Here is a 27,911-nt window from a genome sequence, read left to right as displayed (position 1 = left end):
GGACGTGCTAACCAGTCCACACTGTGCCACCATTTCAGTAACATAAAATGTTTTTTTTTTTTTTAATGTAACACACTGTACAGTACATACATGAAGTACAGTTGAGTTACATTACTATTTTCAGTTACATTACTATTTTACTTACCTTACTTTCTGTCAATTTATTACTGTATACGTTTTTATGTTCAATAAACAAACAAACAAAAATTTATATTAAGTACAATGTTTCAAAAGAACAGTTTGTTTTCAAGCATTCATTTAGATACATTTTAATATAACCTATATATGATACATTTGAATTGTGTTATTTAAGTACAAGTTTAATTTTCCTATATTTAAGTGCAGTGTTGATGTTCAAATTGTGCATTGTGCTACAGTGACTTTCAATCATACTAATTTGGGGAAGAAAAACATCTGCTTTGTTTTTCTGTTAAACAAGTAGACAATTATGATTCCGTATTATAATGCTGGTCACTATAGTTGTACCTGTAGAGCCAACTATTTTTGAGGTGTTACGACTTGGTGCAAAAGGTTTTAGAGCATAGGTGTCAACGTCAGGTCCTGGAGGGCCGCTGTCCTGCATGTTATCCATGTCTCCATGTTGCAACACACCTGATTCAAATGATCAGATCATCACAAAGTTCTGCGGAAGCATGACATTGAAACTGTTCATTTGAATCAGGTGTGTTGCAACAGGGAGACTTGGATAACATGCAGGACAGCAGCCCTCCAGGACCTGTGTTTGACACCTATGTTTTAGAGCCATTGATGAGTTTTCAATGAACGGAACATGTTCTTTTTGGAACGCAGGAATAGGTCAGAGTCAGATGAAAAAACATAGGGAGAACATGCAAACTTCAAAGTCGGGCCAGACACGAAAATCGATCCTCTTATTTCAGAACTCAGAGGCAGATGTGCCTGTTACACAGCATCCATCCGCGCTGCCTAATACGGATGTATAACTAACTGTCTCCCTCTGCTGGATCAACGGAAACCATGGCCACATACCATCTTGTCCAATCAACTGTATTAAATAATTTGCTCTATTATCAATATTACACTTCACGTTTTCGACGTATATAGTTTGGTCAGATGTTATCTTTTCCTTATAAGAATGGTGTCTACTTATTTTAACTTTTATCTCAGTTCTCACCTGCAGTCACCTCTCGCTGGATGAGTCTTGAGCTACACATTTGTATTACTCGCCCGTCGCGTCCGCACTTACGTAGCCCCAGTAATCCTTACGTCATATTTATGCTGCCTTGCAATTCTGCAGCTAAAGAAGAGCAAGGACAAAGGCTGCGTTTTTTACATGTTTTGTGGGAAAACCCGTCTAATGAAAGGAAGCGTTTGTTTTGGTGGTGGGGGCTTGCCATCCGAATCCGACCGACTGTCCGTCTGAAATAGGGAATGAACGACGAGACAGCCTCGGACAGCTGGAACAGAAACTCCGGGTGCTCCAGGTGAAAACTGCATTCAGGCTATCCGAGCCTATCATGGGGATGATCGAAGATTTTAGCATTAGCATTGTTTAACCCATTGCCTATCAGGCTAACTGTGAAGGCGACTCGACAATCTTCTACCCAGTTAAAATGTATTGATTAGCAATCTTGTTGTAATTGGTAGGGGTGTAGAATTAAACGACAGTACATCATTTGAAAAGTTCGGTTTAGTATTTTGGTCATCAATCCTGATGAGCAGTAAAATTCTAAACGGTGGGGTATGACTATTTACTTACTAATTTACTCAATTATATATACGGTTTTTTTCTAGATTGTTCCCCTTCCTGCGCTCATTCCTTTAAGTTTTGTCTTGTTCTTCCATCCTCGCGTTCATCTTCGCTAAAACCTACATTTCCTACCTTCCTACCCCCCAGAGCCACTGTATTCTTCGCATCGTTTACTTCCCGGGCTTATTTTCTTTTTTTCCTTCAGACTTGAACCACATTTTATACTTGCACCCTTACATCCTTATTTCACCGAAACCTACTTTGCTTCCTTCCTTCACACCTGCTTTTTATCCACGACTTTCTTATTTTATGCACTTCAGATGATGCTTTTTTTTCCTGGCATCTTTCCTTCTTGCCTTCTATCCCTCAAACCAGCCCTCAACCCCCATCAAAAAATAGCATTTTAGAGATAATGATCTGTGATAATTTTGCTCGCAATTATCATGCTATCTGAATTTAATATTGGCCCAAGCCTCCCCGTCTGTACCTGTTCGATGTTGCTTTAGAATCGAGTTTTGTTTGTTCTCGACTCAAATTATTTTCTGTTTTTATTTTTATGATAATTTTTGTTTCTATCTAGTATTGAGCAAATGCTGGCTGTGAATCCCGGAAAGACGCCGATTAGTCTGCTGCAGGAATATGGAACGCGGATAGGCAAGACCCCGGTGTATGACCTGCTGAAGGCCGAGGGACAGGCCCACCAGCCCAACTTCACCTTCCGCGTCTCCGTGGGAGAGATCAGTTGCACGGGCCAAGGCCCCAGCAAGAAAGCGGCCAAGCACAAGGCGGCCGAAGCGGCGCTGATGATGCTCAAGGGGGGCCTGGCAGGTCCCATAGGTTTTGGAATTGAAGGAGACTCATTTATTGGGGTTGATGTCCCTGCAAATGAAGAAAGGTCAGTTACAATATACTTTACATGCAAACATAATCATTAATAACTTCACATTTTAAATGAGCGATCACATTTTTAAATGACCCATCACTCTTCAGAGATAGAATATATAATTTTGCACCCCCTCAAGCTCTTTTTTCTTAAAACTTGTCCAGGTCAGACACAGTGACCTTGGCCTGGAAGCACACACGTCACTTAAGAATTTTTCAACATGTGGCTGCATTTCCACGGTATAAATGGGCATTGGAATTAAATCAAATTTGATGCTCACAGGTCTCGAAATTCCAGGAGGTGAACTAACGGGACTATTTGTGGTTTCTTTCTGACTTCCGGGTTGAGTGAACGCTGGCGCGTTTTGGCTGCAGCTGCTCAACCCGTATTGTTTTGTGTTTTTTTTTTTTGTTATTGTAAAGCAGGGGTGTCCAAACTTTTTGCCAAGGGGGCCAGATTTTATGTGGTAAAATGTCGCGGGGCCGACCTTGGCTGACATTCTTTACATTGAACAACAATATTGTTCAGCAAATTTTAGTAAGCCAGTCTGTTTCACATTTCCATTTTTATTTTAATTTCAACAATCTTAAGAATTTCTTTTGGTTCATTTGAAACAGGTGTATCACATGCAACTGCTTATTCACTTGACTTTTTCTTAAACAGAAGTCTCCTGAGTGCAAATTGATTGATTTGAAACATAAATGTATCACCATGACTTTTCAATAGTCACAAAACCTTTGACTCGAACAACAGGGAAATGAACACGCAATACACAAATCCACAACTGCAAGGATCATTTGAAATATGACATATCAGTCAATATAAACACGGCGTGATGTCTTGTTAACTCGTGAGTGATGCCCTCTAGTGTCTAAATGCTATTACTCATTTAGTGAATGCTATTACTCATTTAGCCACTAGAGGGAAGCAGTACTCTATGAAACATCACTCACCAGTCTACGAGACCTCAGTCAATGCAACACGTGTTCCATTGCGCCCAACCTGCGGGCCAGACGGCACTGATTTTATGACGGGGGCCGAGGGCCGGATGAAATTCGACCGCGGGCCGGACTTTGGATATGGCTGTTGTAAAGTGTCCTTGGGTGTCTTGAAAGGTGCTTATAAATCAAATGTATTATTATTATTATTATTATTATTATTATTAGGTCTTTGGTTCAGCGCGATTGACTCTATGATTGTCTTCCACGGCCTCCTTTATTGATGAACGCAAAACAAAAAACCTGAAATGATTCAACTGATGTCATCTGATACATTGCGGTAATTAAAGGTGCTTTGTAATGTTCATTTTTTGATTTGTTCATTACATTTCCACCAGAACTGTAAGAAAAACAACAATAACAAAAATTGAATTTATGAGAAGTAGCCCACAAATCATTGTAGAAAATGGATGGATGAATATTCCACACATTGTTTGTTGCGTTGAAATAAAATTACTGCTTCTGATATTGCAGCATTGTGTGCAGCTCTTCATGTGAGATGAAGATTTTAGGCACTTCGCAGCAATCGGAATGTAACCCCGTTGGAGCTCTGCAGGTTTGTTCCCTTTCTGTGATGATATTCATAGAAAATAAGATTAATACATTCAAACACGTGTGTGATTATGTTTGTCTGCTAGGAACTGGTGGTCCAGAAGGGGTGGCGTCTACCAGAGTACACAGTGACACAAGAGTCCGGTCCGGCGCATCGCAAGGAATTCACCATGACCTGCAGAGTGGAGAAATTTATGGAAATTGGTACCAAATACAAACACAACAATCAATTAGGCCATTAAGATCTCATTAAATTTAGAAAGGCGTACCAGTGAGTGGTCAATGTTAATAAAACTTGCATGCAATTTTCTGAAACAGGTAGTGGTACATCCAAGAAGTTGGCCAAGAGGAACGCGGCTGCCAAAATGCTTGCACGGATACACGATGTCCCGGTGGACCTTAGGACCAGCAACGATGGAGACGCAGAAGATGATACATTCAACACGGTGAGGGACTTGAAACACGTTATCTACATACTTAGGAGGTGCACAATGAACCGGTCATTTGTCGTTGCATGCTGTTACGGCTTTACTTTTTCATTGGTTGCTTTGGGGTATTTTTTTTCTCATATATGTACTACAATGATGGCTTTATGACTGCGTTAGCAAAGGGTGGGGTTCAGACTTAATTACGAATAATGATTAGGAAAAGATTATTGCCTGATGAAACCAAGATTGAAATTTTGGCCGTAATGTTTGCAAACATCATCACCAAAATAACACCATTACTACAAGGAAGCGTGGTGGTAGAACGGTAAATGGACTGTCACTTGTACGGCACTTTTCTACCTCGGGTACTCGAAGCGCTTCACACTGTTACCTCATTCAGCTACTGATGACCCAGCCAGCATCAGGAGCAACTGGCGGTTAAGTATCTTGCTCAAGGACACTTGGACTTGGCCGCATTGGCCAGGGACCGAACGACCAGCATCTGGGTTGGGAAGCCACCACTCTACCACTGAGCCATGCTGCCCCCCCCTTAATGTGCTGTGCGCCTATTTCCTTCAGCTGGAAGGGCCTGAGATATGGTGGAGGGAATTATAAGCACTTCAAAATAGCATTTGATGTCAGCTTATGCAAGAAAGCAAGGTAAAAAAATTGAGGGGAAAATTTGTCGTGGTCTCACTTTTCCTACAAAAAATAATCTGGCATTTGAACATGGGTTTGTATCTTTTTTAGATTCAATGTATTTGCCATATTGCCTTTCAGCAGTGGCTATTATGAGTATTACTGTACATACAGTAAGTAGAAATAGATAAAGAGTAGGTTTGTGGACATTTCAGTTATTTTCCTTTGATTAGGCCAAATGACAACAGGACACTCTGCTTTACTTATATTATACTCTATACGGCCGCATAGCATGCGGGGAGCAGGGCAGAGTCGGGCAAGAGCAAAGGCTACAGCTGCACGTGGGATGCGCTGAGGAACTCGGCTGGTGAGAAGATTCTACAGCTGCGAAGTCACCCCCTGGGCATACCTGATGACTCCAACTTCTGCTCGATACTCGATGATCTGTCAGCTGAGCAGTGCTTTGACATCAGCTACCTAGATCTCGGTACGTCTCTCTTTGACGCTCTTTAACGTGCTTAACACTTGTACAAGTGTAATAAGAACTACTGACACCTAAAAAAGGGGAAAAAAAACCTTCAAGACAACACAAAACAGTGTAGGGCTGAAACTGTTTTTTGGAATAATTTGATTGCAAAAAGTCAAAACAAAATCTCTACATTAAACCTCCACAAAAATTTAAAAATAAAGACAGAGAAATGTCCCAAAACTGAATTATTGAACATTTTTAAAAAGATGCAGAAATGCAGTGCGTCTCCTGCAAAGCAGAACTAAATGTAGCAAAACAATTGCCAGTTAGAATGTACTGTCATGCCCCCCGCAAGTGGACAAAGATGGACACAGTTGCACTTTCACTCCATTTATTGAGCAAACAGTAGCAAACACCAAAGAAACACATTCACACACTAGCCGTGAGTCGTGACAGCGACATCTTACCCGAGTCACTCAACACGCAGACTTGCTGAGAGCCAGCCAAATTATTGCAACTGCTACGTATTGACAGGCAGTGCCAAATTATATATGTGGCTGCCAAAGTTCTTTTATGGTGGCCCGCCACAGGTAATGGGCTTTCGGTATATGTGGGAAAGACTATGGCTGTAATGTATTATTTCACTTGGCCAATCGATGTCATTTACTGCTCGATGAATTAAGCCAATCACAAAATGTGTGTAAAACACAAATCTATCCAACATAGCTCAGTGTAAGGTCTAATACACACTCAGTCTTAGATGCTACTACAGTAGAATGTGAGGATGGAGACCCCAAATGAACAAAAATACATGGCCAACATGCTTATGTTATGTTTAATAATGAAAAATATATTTTCCAAAGTTTAAGCAGTGGTCAAAAATTAGTTAACAGCTGCAACCTTATTCAATTAATTAATATTTGTCTTTGTTAATGGATCCTTGTCTTTGGTTTCAGAGGAGCGAAGCCTGAGTGGCCGGTGCCAGTGTCTGGTGGAGCTGTCCACGCAGCCAATCACGGTGTGCCACGGCTTTGCCGCGAACACTGAGGACGCTCGTGCCAACGCTGCCCACAATGCACTGCAGTACCTTAAAATCATGGCGGGGGCGAAGTGACCGTCGTGGATGATGACAACTTGAAATACCTCCTATTTTTACAAAAGAAGACCTCTTTGAAAATGCCGCTTATTTGACGTCAAAATGATACAAGTGAAGATTTACATGTTCCCAAATGTCCGTTTTCTCTTGTGGGATCATCTCTCACACTTATTTGTTGACGTAAAAATAAGTACAGATTCAGCTTCAAGTCCATTTATCCATCAAGGCGCTATCAAGGATTCTGACTTTCTGATGAAGTCAAAGAGATCTCACACACAATAAAGACACTTCTGAATAAAAGTTTTAACAATATCAATTTGGAAAAGGTAAGAACGGTGTTTGTTTTTGTCATGGAAATGATTTTTAAGACTTTTTTTAAAAATGAGCACATGGGTCAATGGACTCGTTATAAACGTTTGAATCTTTTTGGGACAATGTGGAATCGTCCTATTCAAACACCAATTCAAATGTACAACTTGTTGCCAGTGTCGAAAAAATGTTGAATTACCTCAGTGTGAGACTTCTGTTCCAAAGGAGATTTCTTTTTTAATATAGTCAACAAAGTATTCACGTCATCTTTTTTTTTTCCTTTCTGGTTTAGTTTGGACTTCTGCAGCATTCTGTGTGCTGTTGCACATGTATATTAAGCCATGTACACTGTGTGTGGATCCTTGTAGAAGATTATTCAAGTGCTGCTCTCTGTCTTTATCATTTTTTTTGTTTATGAATACCCCCAACTATGTTCTGCCCCCTTTTTATTTTAAATGGACCTTGTGAAAAACATTAAAACAATGATAATCAAATTCAAGTTGTTGCAAAGCTGACTGAATTGAATTGCACTTTCAACTATTTTGCAACCTGTCACAATAACTTGCAGAATTTTATGCATACAATCGGAAGGTCACCGTTTGTGAGTGAAATTGTGAATAATGCTGCACTTAAATTCGATGAGTGACAAATAAACACACCTTTCAAATTGTACCTTTGTGTTATGTTGGTGTTTCTCTTGCTCCTTCTTCCTCCTCGACTCGATGTACCTGTTGAGAGCAAATTAAGCATGTCAATTTCCAGCGGAAAGATCCACTGAGGTGCACCCATACTGGTTGATAGTCAATTGCATGGCACTTTTGACATCTAACAATTCACAATGGCATTCATGACTCTGGAGATTTTAGTTTTCACTGCACACTTTGCACAATGTGGATGTTTGTGGAAAATGGGAAGAACCCGGAGCACTTGAAGAAACTCTTCTAGGTCTACAAACCTCCAAATTTAAGGAGCTCACCTTATCGCAGTTCTTGAGGGAGTCGATGCATCTTGGATGCTTTGCAAGGAAGATATCTGAAATTGAATGTTGACAGACATCTGAAGACACTGTCGGGGTCTGGACTGCAAGTTGTCTGGATGCAGACTCAGAGGCTGTGGACTTGTTTGGAACTCCATGGTTTGACTCATCTTTGTCTTCCGTCTTCGAAAAGACATTATGTAAGACGTTGGCTTGGTGAACACGCTCGACTATCTTTGGATTGATTAGCTCATAGGTTACCGTGGACACCAGTTTCAATTTTGAGAGGCTTTGATTTTGTTTGTTACGGGTATCGAAAACAACTTGTGTTGCCACATGTTTGTTTTTTTCTTCAGGTCCATTATTAGTCTCGGTCTGGACATGCTGAGGGACTAGATCAGCCACAGACAGGCTAGACCTTCTCCTTGCTGAGGTGTAGAGGCACATCATGGAGACAGTGTCCTTCAGCCTCTCACTGGGGGAGCGCAGCTCGCTTCTCACACTGCTCTTGGTGGGTGTCGACAGGGCAAAGGTGAATTGCGGTGCCCCGAGTTTGCGCAGGGGGGTACGAGACACGTGCGAGTACAGCGAGCAGAAGACGTTGGCCATTGCGGTCAACGCTTGGACTTGTCTGAAACGACCTGTAGGAAAGACGGAAAGGACAAGTGTCAACAAGCTCATGATCGTGCATCTCTTAGCCATAAATACTGGAGAGTGGAATCTCCAAAATTGAACACAACTGATTTGAAGTGAATTGGTTGAACGTTCAAGATTTCATCTCAAAACCGTTTTACCCTAATTGAAATCATGTAAAAAAATTAGAGCTGTCAGTTTAGCGCGTTTTTATTGGCATTAATTTAAATGAATTTTAACAGATTAATTTTTTTCTCGCGAGATTAACGGGGCACACGTCACAAGCGGATGTTACGGTGCTCTATAAATACAGTGTATACCAGAAACAAAACAATAAGCGCGCTGCAGAAGTCCACGCCCAGGTCTGTTTTGCCAGCCATGGCAGCGCGAGACACCGAAAACAGATACTTAATGAGTTTATGAATGGAGAGTTTATTTTTAAATAGTTGCCATATTGCTCCACTGACAAGACCAAAGTTACCTGTTCTTCTCTCTGTGTGTATCATACAGGTATACGATTTATGCCACGGACGCGATTGTTACTTGTTTGGATCTATTTTGTGTGGAAGGTTACAGCGTTCCGTGTCCATATAAATAGAGGGGGTGGAGCTTCTCTGTGTTAGTCTGACAGTGACAGTGCGCTGCGCTAGTAGCGACCAAGCGAAAATCAAACGTCTCCAGTGTTGTCATCGAACCAAGTGTAGTCATCCAAAATGAGGTAGACACAAAAACCGTAGAGAGACTTCCGCGCAAGAAGGACCAACATAATCAATATAGCCTGACTGTGTTAGGGGGAGTGAACCCCCCCCCCCCTTTCAGAATGGTTTGTCCCTTCAGCACGGGGGAAGTGCTTGCACTTGTTTGTACGGCCGGCAGTTATGAATACAGCGGCACATAACGAACACCGGTGTCTCGTTATTCTCCAACAAACATACAGAAATAGACTGCTGTGTTCAAAGCAAACTTGAGAAAAACGAAGTATGCAACCATGGTTTAAATCCACTATAGGATGAGTACTAGTTTACCTTTGATGTGCACTTTATAATGCTCTGCTTTGATTTAATTAAAAAAGCTGTTAAAGCAGCTGTTGTGTGGCAAAATATTTTTTTTCACTGTTGTTGTTGGGCAGTAATATTGTGTGAGAGATTATGTGTGTTATTTCAGTAAATATTAGCATTTGGCACATAGAAAACTGATTCATGATTCCAAGTTGATGAGAGCATTAAAATGGGGAAAAATAGGACAAAAAATGTAAAGGGAAATTCAGTCCTTGTTTTACAGACTAAAGTTACGTGTCGAAGGCAACCAGGCAGCGTCTTTTGGATCATGTAAGCCGCAGCCAATTTTTTTTCTTAAACAATGTAAACAATGACAAAAAATGTAAAGGGAAATTCAGAAACGATAAAAAATGTGTGAGTAATCATGATTAATTTTTTAGTTCATTTGAGTTAATTATGACAGTTGCATTTTAAATTAGATTACCGGTAAATATTTTAATCGTTTGAGAGCTCTAAAAAATATATACCTTTCGTAACATGAACCCTTTCTTAAATTATTGGCTGTATCCTGGAGCAGCATGATCATACAGCTAGCCAAAATAAGATCTATTACTGGTTCTGTTGTCATCACAATTCAAGTGACATGAAAAAAAAAACACAAAAAAAGACATGCATTCTTTTGATGCTTCCTAAATTGCTCGAGATTTTCCAACTTCATGCATGCATATGTTTTGCTTGACTTTTATTTTTGTAGATTATTTTGAACTCCAAATCGTATCACTTTTGGGGAGGTTTCACTGAATGACATCAACATTTAGTGGAATGATCCCCCAGAGCCAAAAGGCAACACTGCCTCTCTAGGCTCCCTCCCACTCACAACAGTCCAACCCATGACACTGACTATTGGATGAATTTTCGCAAGCTCATACTTGCTAGACACAGACTGGGGTCCTCCTCACGTATCCGTCGGACCTGCGACTCCAGGAAGAGGCGGAAGTTGATACCCCGAACTTGAGAGGGGAAGGAGAGGAAGCGAGGGGGGATGCGCACTGTCAGCTGCGGGTCATCGCAGCCGAACCCCAACTGCCACAGTGTCTCTTCAGCATCCTCCGAACGTGACTGGAGCACCTCTGGAACACTGATGTGAGAGAAATGAGGGCTCACTTACCATAGGGGATCAAATAAATACGCCCAAATGTACTGTATACAGACAGACCACCACATTAGGTAAATGAGTAGTACTGTACCTAAAAAGAAGTATTTAACATTTTGTGGTTGGAGCTTTCAACTGTGCCTAACCTACAAATTTCACAACAGCATTGTTCAAAGGAACAGATGGAAAATTGACTCTTTCAATTTCTTTTATACAAACAGTTGGGTATTTGGAATGCCACCGATCAAATGTATTTATTTATTTATTTTTGTCATCGCCCTTATTTCTTAACATTTTTAGGATTCAGAAAATCTGTACAAAATTAAACCAAATAAATCCAGATATTGATTGTAATTTACCATGCTGCGACAAATACAGTAGGTTTCATTATTACTTGCTGGTGAGGTCAATGTGTCTTTCGTTGCTGGCAGGGTGCATTGCACGTCTTCAGAGTCGGCATGGAATACCAGAAAGATACTTCTTTTACCTTGAGATGTGAGTACAAGGACTGATTGAGTTCAATTAGAATAAATATAATGGCATCACAGTTCAAAACAACGCAACTACATTTCTCACTCACCCCACTTTGGATGCGACGTCTTCCACCGTTTAACGTTGAATATGAAATGTAGTTTGGAATGCAAAAAAGGAAGGAATGTCAATGTGCATCTGGAAGATAAGTGCCCTTGCTCGTCCGTTTTTGTGTGTGCTTGTGTGTGTGTGTGTGTGTGTGCGTGCGTGTGAGAGAGAGAAAGAGAGAGAGAAAGAGACAGAGTGAATATGTACGTGTCACTTAACATAAACACTAATAGATGCCACAAGATGGCAGCAAATCACTACCGTTTGCAGTATTCGCCTTTTTTCACCCCTCACAGGGTACTGACTCGAACAAATAAATACCGGTAACTCTCCAAATACTGTACCACCATAATGGCAAAAATAAATTACAGTTGCACAGTACACGCGAGCGGTGATCACAAATCGAGATCGAGATTTTATTCCGACAGAGTATTTATTATATATAAAAACACTTTCACGTACCAATCGAGAAAGTGCCTAGTGCAGGGGTACTCATTAGGTAGATCCTGATGTACCGGTAGATCTAAGACGGGTCCCAAGTAGATCCGAGGAGTGTCGAGGAGAAAAAAACCAAACAACCATTTGTGTGTCTTTGTACATGTTAATAATATATATTTTTGTGTTAATGTACACTGCACCCTAATCATCTTATCATTCTCATTTTCACCCCCAAAATATTTAAAAATAAAATAAAGCAGGTAAATCTTGAATTTACGGTGGTGCGTGATTACGTCACCGGAAGTTGTTAGCTCTCAGCAGTCTGCAATTGCGACTTGTGAACTGTTGCGCTATATCTTTTATCGTCATTATTCTCATTCAGAGTTTGCTTCGTGTACAATTCACCGAGGTCACGAGCAAAGAATAGGAATCTAGGAGGGCCTAGGGAAGCACTTTAAAACGGTACGTGTGAGCTACGATAGTTAACAGGCCACAAAAGTGCGTAGCATGCCTCAGTTTCAGGCTGATTCTCATCAGGGCGTGTGTGTGTGTGTGTGTGTGTGTGTGTGTGTGTGTGCGCGCGTGTGTGTGTGTGTGCGCGCGTGCGCGCGTGCCGGTAAGGGTAGATCCCGGGAGGTTAGTTGATCGAAAAGTAGATCTTGGATCCAAAAAGTTTGAGCATCCCTGGCTTAGTGCTTAGAAAGTACATGTAGCATATTTGGGAGCATCACTGATGTAAATGAAGCCCTCAACTCATTCAAAATCTTTCATTGGCACCATAATACCACCAGAGAGCGCTATAGAAATATTCTTATTTCTTGGGCTGGAGAAAAAAAACAGTTAACAATGCCTTTTTCAGTAAATACCAGATAAACTTAGAATTATTCTATCATATGTTGACATGACTGAAAAAGAACATGATTTGAGTTCTCAAAAAAAAATCTGTAATGCTATCTTGGCCAGTCAAATAGCGAGCATTATTGGAGCTCACTGGAACACGTCCAGGCTCATGTAAAGTTCTGTTCATAACCAAACTCCAAACACAGTAGTTATGCAAGCAGGCCTCTGGCCTGCAACACACAACCACATCTTCGATATGATACCTACGAACATATTCAGTTTGTGTTGCGTAATGTTTCTAATGAAGAAGAGGCGGCATCTGCATAGAAAAAATCCTGATGTGTTGATCACAATCAATGGCAACATGTTCAAGACTGCTATTGACTGCTCGAATGGCTCTTGATCTTGAAGTTTTAAATATGACTTGTTTATGTGTTCAAGACGTCAATTAGGCCAAGTGTGTGGGCCTCCTGCCTGTACACACTTTCACAACAAGATGAAGTAAAAGTTATCAGGGGGAGGGCTATTTTTGGGAAGTTCCCAGAAACCTTCCATGGTTGAGGGAGTTTGGAAATATTTTATGAGAAATGGCGAGAATGAACAATACTGCTACTGTAACTATTCTTGTTGCCTTTTCTTTACCTTTATAAATTTAGTTTTATTAGAGTATGTATGTAAAGTTGCTTCACACATATATAAATGCTGACAATTCTTTCTGCCTCTCGTTCAATTTTACATCAACATACTGTATGTAGTATACATATTTTTCTGGTACAGTTGTGACAAAATGCAGCCGACTACTTTAGTGCCTTATGTTCACAATCACATCTGTATGTACCCAATAGTATTTTTTTTTAAAACACTCGTGTTTGTTTTATTTTGTTTTCTTTTTGACGGATCGGATAATAGATCAACGCATAGTGCAGGGCACAAATTCACCTACCTGGATATTTTCTTTAAATCTGATTGTGTTTTGTGCGCAATACATTTACGTTCCTTCTTTAGACTCCAGCTCATAATGACCACTTAAATTCAACAGATGAGTTACAAAAAAGATATTTTGAGAGACTATTGTGTAAAAATCTAAATTATGGCTTTATCCCACTGCACCATTCTGGAACATTTAACCTCAGAGACATTCTAAAGGTTTCCATTCATTGACACGCAGGGCCTTTACAGGCACAAAAAGCGTCCAGTCGAAACATAGAGAGCTGACTCACTCGCACTTTTGCAGCAAGAACTCAGTTTTTCCCATCAAGCAGTCTTTAGAAATCACACACACACACACACACACACACACACACACACACACACACACGCACACACACACACACACACACACACACACACACACACACACACACACACACACACACACACACACACACACACACACACACACACACAACATGTTAGTGTACTTAAGGAATTCCCTTTTTACTGGACAGGAGAGACCCATTGCTCGGTTTAAGAGCACCATCTTTCACACTGACCATCTGCGAAGACATCATCATCATCTGATATCGATTCGGAGAGGGAGCTGCAAAGGGGGCCCAATTCTTCTAGAATGTAGAACTGTTGACCTCTACTGGCCCATGTTCGCCTCCTGGCCGTGGAGGGGGAACTTTCCATAACTGGACACAGAGCGGCTGATGACACCTTAAAAACAGAACAGCATCCCAAGATGATGAGAATGTACAGTTCTTAATAGACCATCACAGACAACCAAAGTGCATTAGATGTGTTTAAATGTTGTCAATGTACTCAGTAGTTTTCAGAAACCAGTCACCACTTTATTTTTCTCAATTGCGTTTAAATGTCGTAATTAAATAAAAAATCTATATATGGTGTATTTTGCCTTTAAATGTTTTGTGTTACCTAATTGTGTCTGTAATGTGCTGTATAAATAAAGCCACTTTGCCTTTCCAAAAAGAAAATACTGAAGCTGTGATTCATCCATTGAAATATCCATCCATCCATCATCCGAACTGCTGGCATTAGGTGCGGTACAATTTATTGTAAACATTTATTTGATCATTATTCAGTTCTGCATTTTGTTCATTTGATGTACCGAATGTGAAGTGAACTGCTATGTAAACAGTGAGCTGCTATTTTTTTGCATACGGTTAGTTATACTTATAGCATGTGTGGTTACAGTATGTTTGCCTGTGATAAATTGGACATTTTGAGAATGCAAACAGACAACACAAGCACCTAACACTGCTTCTGTGGGCTGCAGTGGTGCAATATTTATTGTGATTTGCTCTTTCATTCTCTTCATCTTAAATGAAATATGGAACTATAAATAATGCCTTTTCTAACCCCTGTACCTCCCCTACATGCTGGTGCATTAAAATAGACTTCACACAGTACTGCTCTATCAATATAACATATCTGTTCACACATCTCAAGACTTTAAGCTGCCATGAAGAATTACCTCATTTGCAGATAGGTTTCAGTTTGAGACATACCGTAACTTCACTTTACATGTCCGAGGGGGTAAAATTGAGCTCACCTGAAGGTTATTTGACAGTTTAGCCCAGTTGAGATCACTGAATACTGCGGACGCTTCCGTTTCTCTGCGATAATAGGTCACCATTTTGGCCTCTTACATTATTCTACAAGTCATAAGTCACTTTGAATTGACGGAGGAGGGAAGTGAGTGTAAGCATCTCATACTGACACATCGCGTGGGACGCTCACCACCGCACATCCTGCAAAGATAACAAAGTGACACAGGCTAGCATCAGGGGCAGTTCAGATTCAATATTTATCTAACAACGTGACAAAACATAAATTTAAATAACATACATAATAATCACGAGAGATGCTGATTATTAAAAGTATTATTGTGTGCGTATGACTATGTATGTGTTTGCAAATCAAACTTGCTTGATCACATCTTAAAAACCAATCACCAAGCTCATGCTCTGACCAACCAATCAGAGGGCTGCTGGCATTACTGTTGACCAGCTATTTGGCCCCAATCTGATTGATTAAATGAACAGCCTTGTTGCTAATACAATGCAGTGGAGTTAACAACAACCAGCACTAGTAATCCTGAAGGCCCCGGGCACATAAGAATGACTTGCCAAAACACAAATGCTGTAACCTGATGGGACAACAAAAAAAAAAAAATCGACAATTCACATCAATCCTTTTGGAATAAATGCAGCCAGGAGAAATTCCAAATTAAGGTGATAATTGTTGAGAATAAATTAATACAATTTCACAGAAAAAAGACACGACCCTTGTGAGGTTAAAGCGGATCGGAAAATGGATGGATAATTGGAACAAATGGGGTGTGAGTGTTCTTTGGCTTTGGAACCTGAAGGTCATGGTCAATGTCCCTCTGGAAACAAAATATAAAACAGCAACTACAGTAACTGTTGGAGAGGTACAAATCGTCTTCCTGGCTACTATTGAGGTGCCCTTCAAGAAAACATTTTGCTTTTGTCTCTGACTGTAACAAAGCAGACATGATATGACTATTGCCCAACCACCCAATCATGATACTAGTGGCAAAATATCGTGATGGGATCTTTTCTTGAGTTCCTCTCCGACTCCTACCCCACCTCTGGTGACTGAACTGTATTGGCTTTTGTTTACGTGGGCACATGTGCTGCTATACTGACAGCCCCCTTGCACGGCGGAATTATCCAAAAACCCTCCCACATAGAGCCATTCCCTGCCCCCGGCGCAGTTCGGGCCTTTCCTCGCTCTTCCACCATGGCCGCCCCCCCCGCCCGCCTCCGCGCTCTTTCCCAGCCCACAGGGCGCCACCAAGGGAGTGGCTAGCAGCCACGGAGGCAAGACTCAAAATAACCAGCCCGCCTTCTACAGTCCACACCCGCCCAATTCCGTGTTTACATGCATGGATCTATCTTTCGCTGTTTTGCCGTGAAAACACGAACATGTTGGCGCAAGGGGGAAATTTACACGCATTTAGTGTGACCGACTAACATGGCGCCTTTTACGAGACGAAAAACTAGAAATCCCACGTCTGGGTTACTCAAGTGGCGCAACCTAGTATTAATTGTACCCGCCCTCTTCTCGACTAGTAGCCAATAATAATAGCAGGTTTAGAGTTGATACGGAAATGACTTGATAGAACAATCTCCATTGGTGTGAATGGCCATCATTTGTAAAAGGGGTGCGCTTCTTTTCCAGCCCCTCTCCATAAAAGGTACACTAAATGCCTCAACTGTAAATATAGTTCATTCATTCATTCATTCATTCATTCATTCATTCATTCATGTGGAGTCAAATTTTGATAAAGCACTGAAATATAATTACAGTGGGCATGATACCGTCAGCTTTGTGAAACTACAATCTGCCACAGAATTGTGACTTTCAACACAACTAGGACAGGCAGAGGTGGAAGTACAGACAGGTGTTTAGAAAAGTAATAGTAGACGTACTGACTCAATTTAAGTTAAAAATAAAATAAAAACTACAGACTGAAATATGAAACAAAAGTAAAATTGAGCTTTGCTGTCGTATAAAATACCCACTTTGATAAATTGGCACGATGAAAAATGATACTACACAAAAATATTTTCCCTCTTATGTCATCAACAACATCAAGCAATTCTATTAAGTCCATAGATAGGGAATATCTTGATTCTCTAAGGCTGACGTATTTATCTTTAATGCTCAATTGGTTACCAATCATCCCTCCCACAGTAAACCGTATTTTTCTCTCCTAATGCCCCAAAAACTAAATGAAGATCTCTGTCTCAGTTGGGTCTCTATTTACATATTTTTTTACATTGTCGAAAAATAATAATAAAATAGATTCGATTTATGTTATGAAATGTAGTACAAGTAAAAAAAAGTCTAAAGAAATTGAATAACATGAAGCGTCTACTGTCTGTAATTTGTATTTGATTCCGACCAATGGGAATTTACGTAAGCGTGTGACTCAATGGATCTTAACCATCTCGCTGTGAAGCAAAACAAGCGCACCCTCACAGGTTTCCTTCATAGGGGGGGACGGGAGGAGGCCGACAAGTTTGTGTGAAGTTGGTAAAAGTTGTCAACTAGAAAAAGAAGAGAAACTCCTCCCGTCTTGAACATTATGAGCAGTAAGTCAACTTTTTTTAAGGTGTAATTCTCACGGCGATGCGTCGAAACTCCAGATAGACAACGCCAGATAGACACGTAGTTGAAAGTACGGCCATTTTATAAAGTTTGATACTGTGGAATATATATGTATATATATACATGTATAATCGTTTGCTTTTTGCGGATTTCTTGTCTCTGCTGTTGAACAGAGCTACTTTACTGGCCACTCTCGCGGATTGGGCTAAAGAGTTTTTTCTTCCACTCCGATCAAAGGTTATTGTTAACGTTCACCTCTTCAGGAGTTGGGAACTAGTTTGTGCGCACGGATCTGTGGGTGTATGCCCTCATTGATCTGTGGTTTAAAACTCATGTTAGCGCCGCTAATACGAGAGCTGGTTAGCACTACCTTCAAGCACTTGTGGCATGCCTTGGTTGTCTTCATGAATGCCACGTAAAGTTTTAACCTTGGCTTTTTTTAGGAACATAGAACGCGGTTCGGCGCCACGTCGTTGCCGCGATAATGGCACCCACACGACGACGGGGTGAAAAGTCTTAAGTAATCTTTTTTTTAAAAAAAAGTCTTCTTCCGCAGATCAGCAGCAGGGTGAAATGGCCGCGGTGGAGAGCGGCGGAGGCTTCGGTCAAAAGCGAAACACACAAGTAGGTAACCAGATCTCAACCGTGGTCATTCTTGTGTTGATGGTTTGCGTGTGTGTAGATTTTCATTGTTTCGCTGTGTTGTTTCTCTCCGCGGAGCACATGTCCACTGGGTGGGACGTGGGCAGGTAAAGTTCGCCCACAAACGGGGTGTTGCCGGCAAACCCCCTCGCTCGCGGTGCCTCTCGCTCGGCCCATTTGGCTGGCATCGGAGTAGGAGGGGGAGGGGGAAGGTGTGGGGGTGGCCATCGGAGCCGTGTGAGATTATAGGGCCGCATTTCAAGTGGGTGGGATTGGGGGGAGCCCGCCTTTGCTTCGGAATGGGGCCGGTGGGGGAGGGGATGCAGGCTCTCCCCAATCGCCCTCCCCTCGTATTTCTCGTTTTTCTGTAATGTTTTAAAAAACCTTCAAATATGACATGTTGATTTATAACCACATTACATTTCAACTTTAAATGACTAATGTTCAAGTTATAACTTGTTTGGATGGAAAAAGCACTTTAATGTAATTTTTCAATCTTTTAGTTTAATTTTCTTTAAAAAAATTTTTTTTTTACATTTGATATATGTTATACAACACCTTTGGTCAAATTTAAAAATGCAGAAGTCATTTTGATTTCATTATTTTATGTTAATGTATTTTATTGTTTTATTGTTTATTCAGTCATTATACAATAATCCACAATACACACGACTGCTATCAATATCACATATATCATCACCGGTGACAGAATGGTAAAGGCAGAAGCTAACGCTTATTTAAGCCTGTTTGTTTTTGTTTTTTCTCTTATTAACATTTATTTAAATTACTACTTTACAAATCTCAGGTGGAAAAAAATAAGGCAACCCCCCCCCCCCCCCCAGAAAATTTACAACCTTCAAAAATAACTAGACAAGTACGTTACATTTTAAATGCAAATTTATTAATTTATAATTGCCTTCATCAATTTCAGCATTTTCCTTCAAAGTATATATCGTCTTACTAAATTGAATGCCAGGCAAGTGATTTGTACATCTCATTGGCTGGCGAGCAGTTCAAGGTGTACCACGCCTACCACCCGAAGACGGCTGGGATAGGCTCCAGCGCATGCACAAACCCACTGAGAATAAGCGGTTCAGACAATGCATGCCTCCATTGGATGAAAAATACATATTTAGAACTACCAGAAAATGACTTCCATTGAATTAATTTCTATCAAATATATTATCTGATTTGAAAATGAGATTTTCACCTAATGTATTTTTTTTTAGGAGTGTCACGATTCATCAATTTTATCGCTGTTTCAATGTGTCTGTCCTGCAATACAGCTACATCTATCCGCGCTGCACTAGTGTACATCAATGCTGGCCACACATTGACACATATTTTCCAGATATTGATGGATTGAATCGATCATTATTAATGAAATCATTTTATGTTCACAATTCCCAATGCACTTTTTTCAAAAATGAATGGTTATTTTTCATCAACTTTTGTTTTTCATTCGTGTGCGCAATCTCTGGTCGGCGCTTCTGATTTACTTCACATAAGGCAACATGGTTAATTGCAGCAGGGAAGAGGAGGTTTTTAAAATGTAACAAATGTGTGTGTATGAACGTGTGTGTGTGTTATGAGTTTTCACCTAGGTTCAGACCTCTTAAATTTCTTTTGTTTTGTTTTTTAGAAATGGCACATCGCCACGGCCACAACTTTTCACCTTAATTAAACATGTCTACACGAAACACTCAAATTTGAAGATAGATAAAATGTCGAGGAGTTCGTTAAAATATGATTCTCTGCTCTTCGGGGCGGCATTGCTCAGTGGTCGTCCCTCAATCCAGAGGTTGAGGGTTTGTTTGATCTATATCCATTATGACCATGTTGAAGTGTGCTTCTGCAAGATACTGAATCCTAGGGGTGGGAACTTCTGGGTACCCTCCGACATGATATGCGATACAAGGCTCATGACAACGATTATCTCACGATATGACAATACAGCGATATATTTTTGAGGAAATCAATCCACGATAATAAAACAACAAATTGTACCCACTCCACTAGTATTGACAGCCACTCATCTAGACAGCTGCATGTTCTAACTCCTTTATCTGTTATGTTTTTATTTTGTATATTTCCCCTTATCGCCCTTATTCAGGACTCTCAGCAGCCATCTCCACTGGCCATGCTGGCGGCCACTTGCAGCCGCATTGACACGCCAGGCGAGAACGACTCCCCCGGAGAGCAGCAACAGCAACTGGACATGAGTCAAGGTGTCTTTACCTCCAATGCCAATGGCTGGCAGGTTGTCCCCATCAGTTTGTCGGTATCATCGTGTGGCAACACGGTCACCACCGACTCTGTGAGCGTACAGACCGGCGGTGAGCCTGGGAAGAGCAGGTTATTGTCACCATCATCATCAGTGGCTGTGAGCGCTCAGCAGCAGCAGTTTGTGGTCGCTCAGGCGCCAACGCTGCAGAGCCAACCGGTGCTCACTGCCATCCCCAGCATGATGCCCAACATCCAGTACCAGGTCATTCCTCAGTTCCAGACGGTCGACGGGCAGCCTCTGCAGTTTGCACATAACCAGCAAGATTCCACTGTGACCGCCGCCACAGCTCCAGGACAGCAGTTCCAGATTGTGTCTTCTGCCAACGGCCAGCAGATCATAGCCGCTGCCAACAGAGGGGCTGGGGCAGGGAACATCATCGCCATGCCTGGTCTCATTCAGGGCCACATTCCGCTGCAGAATATCACCCTGGGCAATGGCGTGTTGCAAAACCAGACGCAGTTCCTCGCAAATATGCCCATGTCGCTCAATGGGAACATTACCTTGTTGCCCATCAGCACCGGAGCGAGCGCTCCAGCAGCGGACGGCGATGCAAGCCAGCTCGTACAGCAGCAGCCCACGTCCTCCAGCGGCAGCGCGGGTTACATGACCAGTGTGTCCACCGTCACCACGCCGACCTCCTCCTCATACGGATTGACGCAGAGCAGTAACGGAGCCGTTGTGGCGACATACCAACAGAGCACGTCTTCTCTGGGTGTCCCCATACAGCCGGACAACAGGGAGCAGCAGCAGCAGCAACAACAACAGCAACAGCAGCCAATCCTCATCCAGCCCCAACAGGTCCTTCAAGGGGCAACGCCGCTCCAAACCATCCAAGCCGGTACCATTTCAACGGCGGGCGGTCAGGTGTTTGCCACCCCAACTCTGAGCCAGGAGGGCCTCCAGAACCTCCAAATTATGCCAAACACGAGCCCAATCCTGTTACGCACGGTCGGGCCCAATGGCCAGATCAGCTGGCAGACCCTGCAGATAAAGAATCCAGCAGGGGCGCAGATCACTTTGGCCCCAGTAGGCCAAACTCAGGGAGCCCCTGTCGCCGGGGGAGTATCGGTCAACACTGTGCAGATCCCCGGTCTCCAGACCATCAATCTCAACACGCTCGGAGGCTCGGGTCTTCAAATGCACCAGCTCCAGAGCGTTCCCATCACCCTCACGAGCACAGCAGGTAAGTCAGGAGGGATCTCCTCTATATATTGTTCAAGTTAACATGTTTGCGATTATAACTGTACGTGTGTGTGAAGAATCAAGGGAAATGGAGAAATGTTGACATTTTGAAAAAACATTGGGGATGTACGCAAATACTTGTGACTTCACCACTCGGTGAGGTACGGGCTCTATGAGCATCTTAACGGTTAATTGCAAATGTTTAGCTTTTTCGTAACAGTACTACTCATGGCACAGGGCAGTGCAGATGATGACTGAAAATTGAAACGGAAGGCGTGTCTCCAACCTGGCTGCTTAGTTCAGGTTAAGGCTGCAACTAAAGATTATCTCAATCGTGAATCTATTTTTGTGTGTCAATCATTTTATTGGATTAAAAAAATATTTAGTTTCCATTCTTGTATTCCAAAACAGGACATTACTTTGAATTGACATAAATTATGATTCAGTTACTGGATTGGTCCATAGCATGTCAGAAAATTGAACAAAAATGATAATCACTGATTTCCAAAATAAAAGCAGATGTTTGCACATGGTTATTTTTTATTTTACTGAGGATAGATCTGCTACCATTGTACGGGAATATGAGAATATTTCCTATTGAGTGGTTAAAATTCCAAGTATTTGTACTATTTTTCATCAAAGAAGGCCTCCAAACAATCAATTGTCAAAATAGTTGTCGACTAATCATTGCACTTCTGGTTCGGTTTGCCGCTACTTACTGCAAATGACCTGGCTGCATTGCTTGAAAATAGAAAATTACTCTGTCGTTAGATGTGAGTAAAAGTAGTGCTGCTGAGTAAACTTGTCAAGAACCCCCCCACCAAAGTTTTCTCTTCCCAATCTAATCGGTCTCTTATCTCTTTGATCTACGGTGCATTGTGTTTGTTTGTGTGTGTGCGTGCGCATGTAACACCGGTGCAACCAGTCAAACCACTCCAACGGCTGTGTCAGTGTGTGTCCCGTGTGTTGTCATCAGGCACAACCACAACTTCTATGGAGGAAAAGGACGGGGTGTAACTTGACCCCTCCCTTCACTGTGTCGCAAACATGACTCCCGTTAGGTTTCTAGAGATTGATCACATAAATGCAGTCAAACATTCCTCTCCATAGTTCTCTCAATCAAGTACCCGTTTCGGGATTTCTTGTAATAATTGTGTACATTTTCCAGAGAATATGCATTAATCATACAGTCATGTGGGAGGTGCTTATCTATGGTACACAGGCGCTCTATCTCAGTAAGAACTTTGTAGAACATTTTATTTGTTTCGGTAGTTAAATTCCAAAAGTAAAACTTGTATTTTATACGGATTCGATAAACACATGGGGCAATATGTTTCAGAAGTCCAAAGCCTAATTTCTGTTAAAAATCCCTTTAATTTGCTAATGTGATTTTGGGTTTCAATTAGCCATAAGACAATCATCAAAACAATTAAAAACTAAAAAAATAGAATCATCACATATACAACTGTGCAGAGAACCTACGGGATGTGTTCCACTTTTTAAATTTAACAATTTAAATGAATTACAATTTCCATTATATTCTCATTTATTGAGATCAAAATGTTTGCCCTTCTGGTTCTGATCTGAATGTGACTCTTGTCACACAATCATGTCCAAAAGTTGGAGAATTGGAGGTAGTCCTTGTTTTGTGACAAAGCATTTTGAGTTGACAAATGGTACCCATTGAAAGATGACATCAGCCCTATGGCACAAGATGGCATGTTAAGCTACCACTGTGCTTCCTGTTTTTTCATTTGACTTTGATATTTCTGACCTAGAAGTGGTTTTGCACAAAAAATTATCTATTTTTGACTTCAGTTTAGGGATGGACGACAGTGTGTTCAGACTTCAGTGAGGGACACGATACCAACTTGAAAAAATATTAACTGATTTTTAAGATGTGAGAATGGTAGCATGGTGTCACACGGCATCCAGACTGCTGGAAAATACCAAGAATAATTCTTAGTAATACAGAGATGGCAATTTTCCGCGGATATGCGGAAATCCGCCGTTTTATTTCTTAAATTGATCATTTTTGTGAATCGTCTAAATCCGTTGAGAAAATTTTAGGGGGGGGTCAGGTACCTTGCCATCGAGTTTAATGAGCTCTCCCAGTCGGTCTTTCTATCTTCTGATTGTAAACAGCCCTGCGATTGGACGTGTATGATGTCTTACTTGTTGTGATTGGTCGCCCCGTCCAGGCCACGCCCCTTTCCACTTTCTTCATCACTAGCCATTGCCATCCCTGGTAATAGAAGAAGCAATGTTGTTAGCTCATCCAGTAAACAGACTGCGGTTTGCAAACTCTTCTCCTTTGCATTTTTTTTGTGGTGAATGATAACGTGAGAATGAAATAAATTGTGTGATACCTGTATGTTTTGGAAAGAATTAACAAGCCTAGCCACCCAAACAATGCCACACTTCCTGGTTGGCTATCGTATTGTTTCACTTTACAATTACGGAATCAGTGTAGCAGCCCATGGAAGGATTTACCATTGTAAATCCTGAACAGCGCCTGACTGTTGTTTGAGCAGGTCAGGGAGGTGAAAAACAAAAGATATAGTTAACATCTCACAGGATAATCTTTTAATCAGTAAAGAGGTTTAAAAAAGTGTGTGCATCCCATTTGAGGCAAATGACAATGTAGGCAAGTGCATATTTCAGAATTATAAATGTGTTTTTCTGAATTTGCTTAAACCGCTCTGCAGGAGACCAAACGTTGCAGACAGGCCCAGAAAGTTTGGATGACAGCACAGCCCTCGACGACGAGGACATAAGCCCGCCGTCCCAGGGACGTCGCAACCGCAGAGAGGCCTGCACCTGTCCTTTTTGCAAGGATGGTGAAGGACGGTACGTCATGCTCGCACCATGACGTCAACCCAGATAAGGCAAAATCCCCGTTTTCTTGACATTGGTAAGCTTATTTTGTGTGTGCGTCTCTGCGTGTGCTCTGTCCCCCCCAAAAAAAACTAAAACCCCCACAGTGACCCAACCAAAAAGAAGCAGCATATTTGCCACATGTCAGGATGTGGCAAGATCTATGGCAAGACGTCACACCTTCGAGCCCACCTGCGCTGGCACACTGGAGAGCGGCCTTTCGTCTGCGGCTGGGCTTTCTGCGGCAAGCGCTTCACACGCTCCGACGAGCTCCAGCGCCACAAGAGGACGCACACAGGTGAAGGGGGTGCAGTGTAACCGCTTTAGCTTACGCCCTGAGAAAGACTAAAAATGCGTCTCAAAATACATCTTTTGTTTTCATACATGACATGACGCACATTTCCTTGAGCCTACATCAGCCCTGCTCAACATGTAGCAATAGAGAGGTTCTAAAATCAGGCAAGATGCCCTGATAACTGTATATTCTGATGCACATTTGTCTCCAATTTTCCCCAAGGTGAGAAAAGGTTTGCCTGTCCAGACTGTCCTAAACGCTTCATGCGGAGCGACCACCTCTCCAAACACATCAAAACCCACTTCAACAAGAAGGGGGCGCTCCCCAGCAACAGTGGGGCCGCTACATCCGACACCCCTCCCGCTGCCCAATCCCCGGAGGGCGAGGCCTTGTCGGCCGGCGAACAGCACTCCATCGTCACCATGGAGACGCTATCCCCAGAGAGCATAGCTCGGCTCGCCAGCAGCGGGATCAACATGGTGCAGGTGGACCTGAATCATATCAACGGCAACTATTAAGAAGAGTGCGTCGCATTCAGGGACCGCAGACATTGATCAAACAGGATTATGCATTTCGAGTTGAAAGTTTGATTACCTATTTGTTTACAGAAATCAGCACGCCCCCACGACTACAATCGTCTTTGTGATGGGACTGCAATAAAATGACATCATCCCTCTGAAATAACGCCCTCAACAATGCTAATACTACACAGGCCATTACCATGTTCAGCACAAAAGCACAACTTTTTTTTTTTTTTTTTTAACATCACATAGATCCATAAGCCAATATATACTGTCATTATGTGTATAACCATAAACCACTTTTCCTATGACTGGATAGCCCTTCTCTCACAGTAAAACAGTTGAGTAAGTCAATCATGTTCATGTTAATTATTACATTGAATTAGAGGGGCAGTCCAAAAATGTTCTTTACAATATTCTGTGCACTACCACTCATCCAAACACGACATTCTGATTCATGTTGCCTGTGTGGAATATGAATTAAGCACAAAATAAAATCTCACCAGTTTTTATCCTTCTCTGTGGGCGGCCATTTTGCCACTTGTCGACTGAAAATTACATCACGGTTGCTCATGTCACAACTTACTTTCTGGGTTTGATCGTGTGACGGTCACAAACAGAGTTCTTAGGCACTCCGTCACTTTCAGTCAACAGTAAGTATCAAAATGGATGCTGCCTGAGATGAGTAAAAATGGGTGGATTTTGCTGCTTGATTTATATTCCACAAATCAGGGATGGCAATTTTCCGCAGATGAGCGGAAATCCGCAGTTTTATTTCTTAAATTGATCATTTTTGTGAAGCGTCTAAATCCGTTGAGAACATTTTAGGGGGGGTCAGGTACCTTATCGTCAAGTTTTCACGAGCTCTCCCGATCAGCGTTTCCATCTTCCGATTGTAAACAGCCCTGCGATTGAATGTGTACGATGTCTTACTTGTTGTGATTGGTCGCCCTTTCCAGGCCATGCCCCTTTCCGCTTTTTTCATCACTAGCCATTGCCATCCCTGACAAATTCAATAGTAATCAGAATTCTGTGTTTAGACTAGTTGGGGCAGCCAGGTGGGTGACTGATTAGCATTTCAGCCTCACAGTGCTGAGGTGCAGGGTTCGGTTCCAGCTCCGGCCTTCCTGTGTGAAGTTTGCGTGTTCTCCGGTTTCCTCCCACATTCCAAAAACGTGCCTGGCAGGTTAATGGAACACTCTAAATTGTCCCTACAGTATGTGTGAGTGTGAGCACGGATGGTTGTTCGTCTGTGTGCCCTGCGATTGGCTGGCAACCAATTTAAAGGTATATCCCACCTACTGCACGAAGACAGCTGGGATAGACTCCAGCACCCACTGGTGACCCTTGTGAGGATGAGCGGATCAGAAGGTTGATGGATTGATAGACTAATAAATTGGGGTGCATAGAACATATTTCAAAGACACTTTTTGGCTGGTCTTCCCCTTTTAGTACATCAATCTATATTTGATGCCAAATGGAGAAGGCTTCTTTTCCTTTGGGAGAACTGGATTTTCCTCACCATCCAGACTCAAGTAAATACGTCTATGGAAACAAATGGTAGCCATTCATGAGAAAGAGAGTACTTAAAATCCTGAGATTAACTATTTAATATGTTTCGGTACACAGCAAAGCTCATGTGTTATGATTCTTTACGTTTAAATGCAAACAAAACAACCCATCACGTGTATGTGTGTGTGTATATAAATATATATTTGTTAAGACAGAAAATTCCAGCTATTTTAGCCTAGGCTGGAATGATGCTGATTGTGAGAGGTTGCCTTTTTCATTGTTTGCCTCTTGTGCGCAATCTTAATCATATGTTATGAGTTTTGTTGCTGTATGTAGCTCAAGTAAGCAATTCATTTGTATACCAGTAGTAATGTTCCAAGGACTTTAACCACCCCCACCCCAACCACTCTGTGGTACCAGCTGCCACTTTGCTTTGTGGAGTTACTTTTATTTGTGAAAATGTTTTTCAAAGCCGTACGCCGAAAACAGTCAAAACCAAAGTTCATACACAAGCGGAAAAAAGGTGTGCTCATGTCTTGTAGAGTTGTTACTGGACAAAGTAATCGGCACGCGACACCGGGTTCTTGCTTACGTTGTTCCGTGTATTAAAAAGATCAATTTGGAAGAATGCTTGTCACCACTGTGAGAATGTCATACTTTACTTCACCATGTGTCTGTCTCGGGCTTTATTTTTACACAAACTCTACAGACAGGTTCTCTGCCTTTTTCTTCTCCCTGTGTTTTAAATAAGGGATTTTATAATGTATAGTAC

General features: G+C 41.8%; 3 protein-coding genes across 8 annotated transcripts; 2 read left to right on the top strand and 1 right to left on the bottom strand.

Moving 5' to 3' along the window:
- The first annotated feature begins 1,213 nt into the window (after positions 1-1,213).
- tarbp2 (TAR (HIV) RNA binding protein 2) lies at positions 1,214-7,685 on the top strand. 2 transcript variants are annotated; one of them, XM_052075860.1, is made up of 7 exons: positions 1,214-1,463; positions 2,310-2,624; positions 4,085-4,166; positions 4,249-4,366; positions 4,481-4,608; positions 5,521-5,716; positions 6,655-7,685. In XM_052075860.1, the coding sequence occupies exons 1-7, from the start codon at positions 1,411-1,413 to the stop codon at positions 6,810-6,812; spliced, it is 1,050 nt and encodes a 349-aa protein (XP_051931820.1). In that variant the 5' UTR covers positions 1,214-1,410; the 3' UTR covers positions 6,813-7,685. The 2 variants fall into 2 exon arrangements, with proteins under 2 accessions (XP_051931820.1, XP_051931821.1); XM_052075861.1 differs by having other exon boundaries at positions 1,216-1,463; positions 4,097-4,166.
- Positions 6,618-18,582, bottom strand: tespa1 (thymocyte expressed, positive selection associated 1). Of its 2 annotated transcripts, XM_052075854.1 has the most exons (7): positions 18,446-18,582; positions 15,236-15,434; positions 13,941-14,379; positions 10,640-10,848; positions 8,080-8,720; positions 7,777-7,831; positions 6,618-6,785 (listed from the first exon to the last, which is right to left on the bottom strand). In XM_052075854.1, the coding sequence occupies exons 3-6, from the start codon at positions 14,198-14,200 to the stop codon at positions 7,784-7,786; spliced, it is 1,158 nt and encodes a 385-aa protein (XP_051931814.1). In that variant the 5' UTR covers positions 14,201-14,379; positions 15,236-15,434; positions 18,446-18,582; the 3' UTR covers positions 6,618-6,785; positions 7,777-7,783. The 2 variants fall into 2 exon arrangements, with proteins under 2 accessions (XP_051931814.1, XP_051931815.1); XM_052075855.1 differs by lacking the exons at positions 13,941-14,379; positions 15,236-15,434; positions 18,446-18,582 and adding an exon at positions 11,258-11,425.
- On the top strand, positions 17,681-27,776 carry sp1 (sp1 transcription factor). 4 transcript variants are annotated; one of them, XM_052075831.1, is made up of 7 exons: positions 17,681-17,807; positions 18,380-18,447; positions 20,579-21,935; positions 24,643-24,784; positions 24,919-25,109; positions 25,329-25,629; positions 25,715-27,776. In XM_052075831.1, exons 1-6 carry the CDS (start codon positions 17,801-17,803, stop codon positions 25,622-25,624), a joined length of 2,061 nt encoding a protein of 686 aa, XP_051931791.1. In that variant the 5' UTR covers positions 17,681-17,800; the 3' UTR covers positions 25,625-25,629; positions 25,715-27,776. The 4 variants fall into 4 exon arrangements, with proteins under 4 accessions (XP_051931791.1, XP_051931790.1, XP_051931793.1 ...); XM_052075830.1 differs by having other exon boundaries at positions 25,329-27,776; XM_052075833.1 differs by having other exon boundaries at positions 17,693-17,807; positions 18,367-18,447; positions 25,329-27,776.
- The last annotated feature ends 135 nt before the right edge of the window (positions 27,777-27,911 follow it).

This window comes from Hippocampus zosterae, chromosome 9 (assembly GCF_025434085.1).
Source record: "Hippocampus zosterae strain Florida chromosome 9, ASM2543408v3, whole genome shotgun sequence".
NCBI lineage: Eukaryota > Metazoa > Chordata > Actinopteri > Syngnathiformes > Syngnathidae > Hippocampus > Hippocampus zosterae.
Note: the sequence above shows the minus strand (reverse complement) of the source record. Positions and strands in the feature narration are given on the sequence as shown.

Bases quoted from the DNA above. Each gene is read 5' to 3' on its own strand.
- tarbp2 (XM_052075860.1), top strand. From the start codon at position 1,411: ATGAACGACGAGACAGCCTCGGACAGCTGGAACAGAAACTCCGGGTGC. The intron at 2,625-4,084 runs GTCAGTTACAAT...CTGATATTGCAG, and splicing joins GTCCCTGCAAATGAAGAAAG to CATTGTGTGCAGCTCTTCAT. The intron at 5,717-6,654 runs GTACGTCTCTCT...CTTTGGTTTCAG, and splicing joins CATCAGCTACCTAGATCTCG to AGGAGCGAAGCCTGAGTGGC.
- tespa1 (XM_052075854.1), bottom strand. From the start codon at position 14,200: ATGGTGCTCTTAAACCGAGCAATGGGTCTCTCCTGTCCAGTAAAAAGG. The intron at 10,849-13,940 runs GTGAGTCAGCTC...CTCTCACATCAG, and splicing joins TTCTTGCTGCAAAAGTGCGA to TGTTCCAGAGGTGCTCCAGT. The intron at 7,832-8,079 runs GTGAGCTCCTTA...TGCTCTCAACAG, and splicing joins CCCTCAAGAACTGCGATAAG to GTACATCGAGTCGAGGAGGA.
- sp1 (XM_052075831.1), top strand. The intron at 18,448-20,578 runs GTAGGTAACCAG...GCCCTTATTCAG, and splicing joins GTCAAAAGCGAAACACACAA to GACTCTCAGCAGCCATCTCC. The intron at 21,936-24,642 runs GTAAGTCAGGAG...ACCGCTCTGCAG, and splicing joins CACCCTCACGAGCACAGCAG to GAGACCAAACGTTGCAGACA.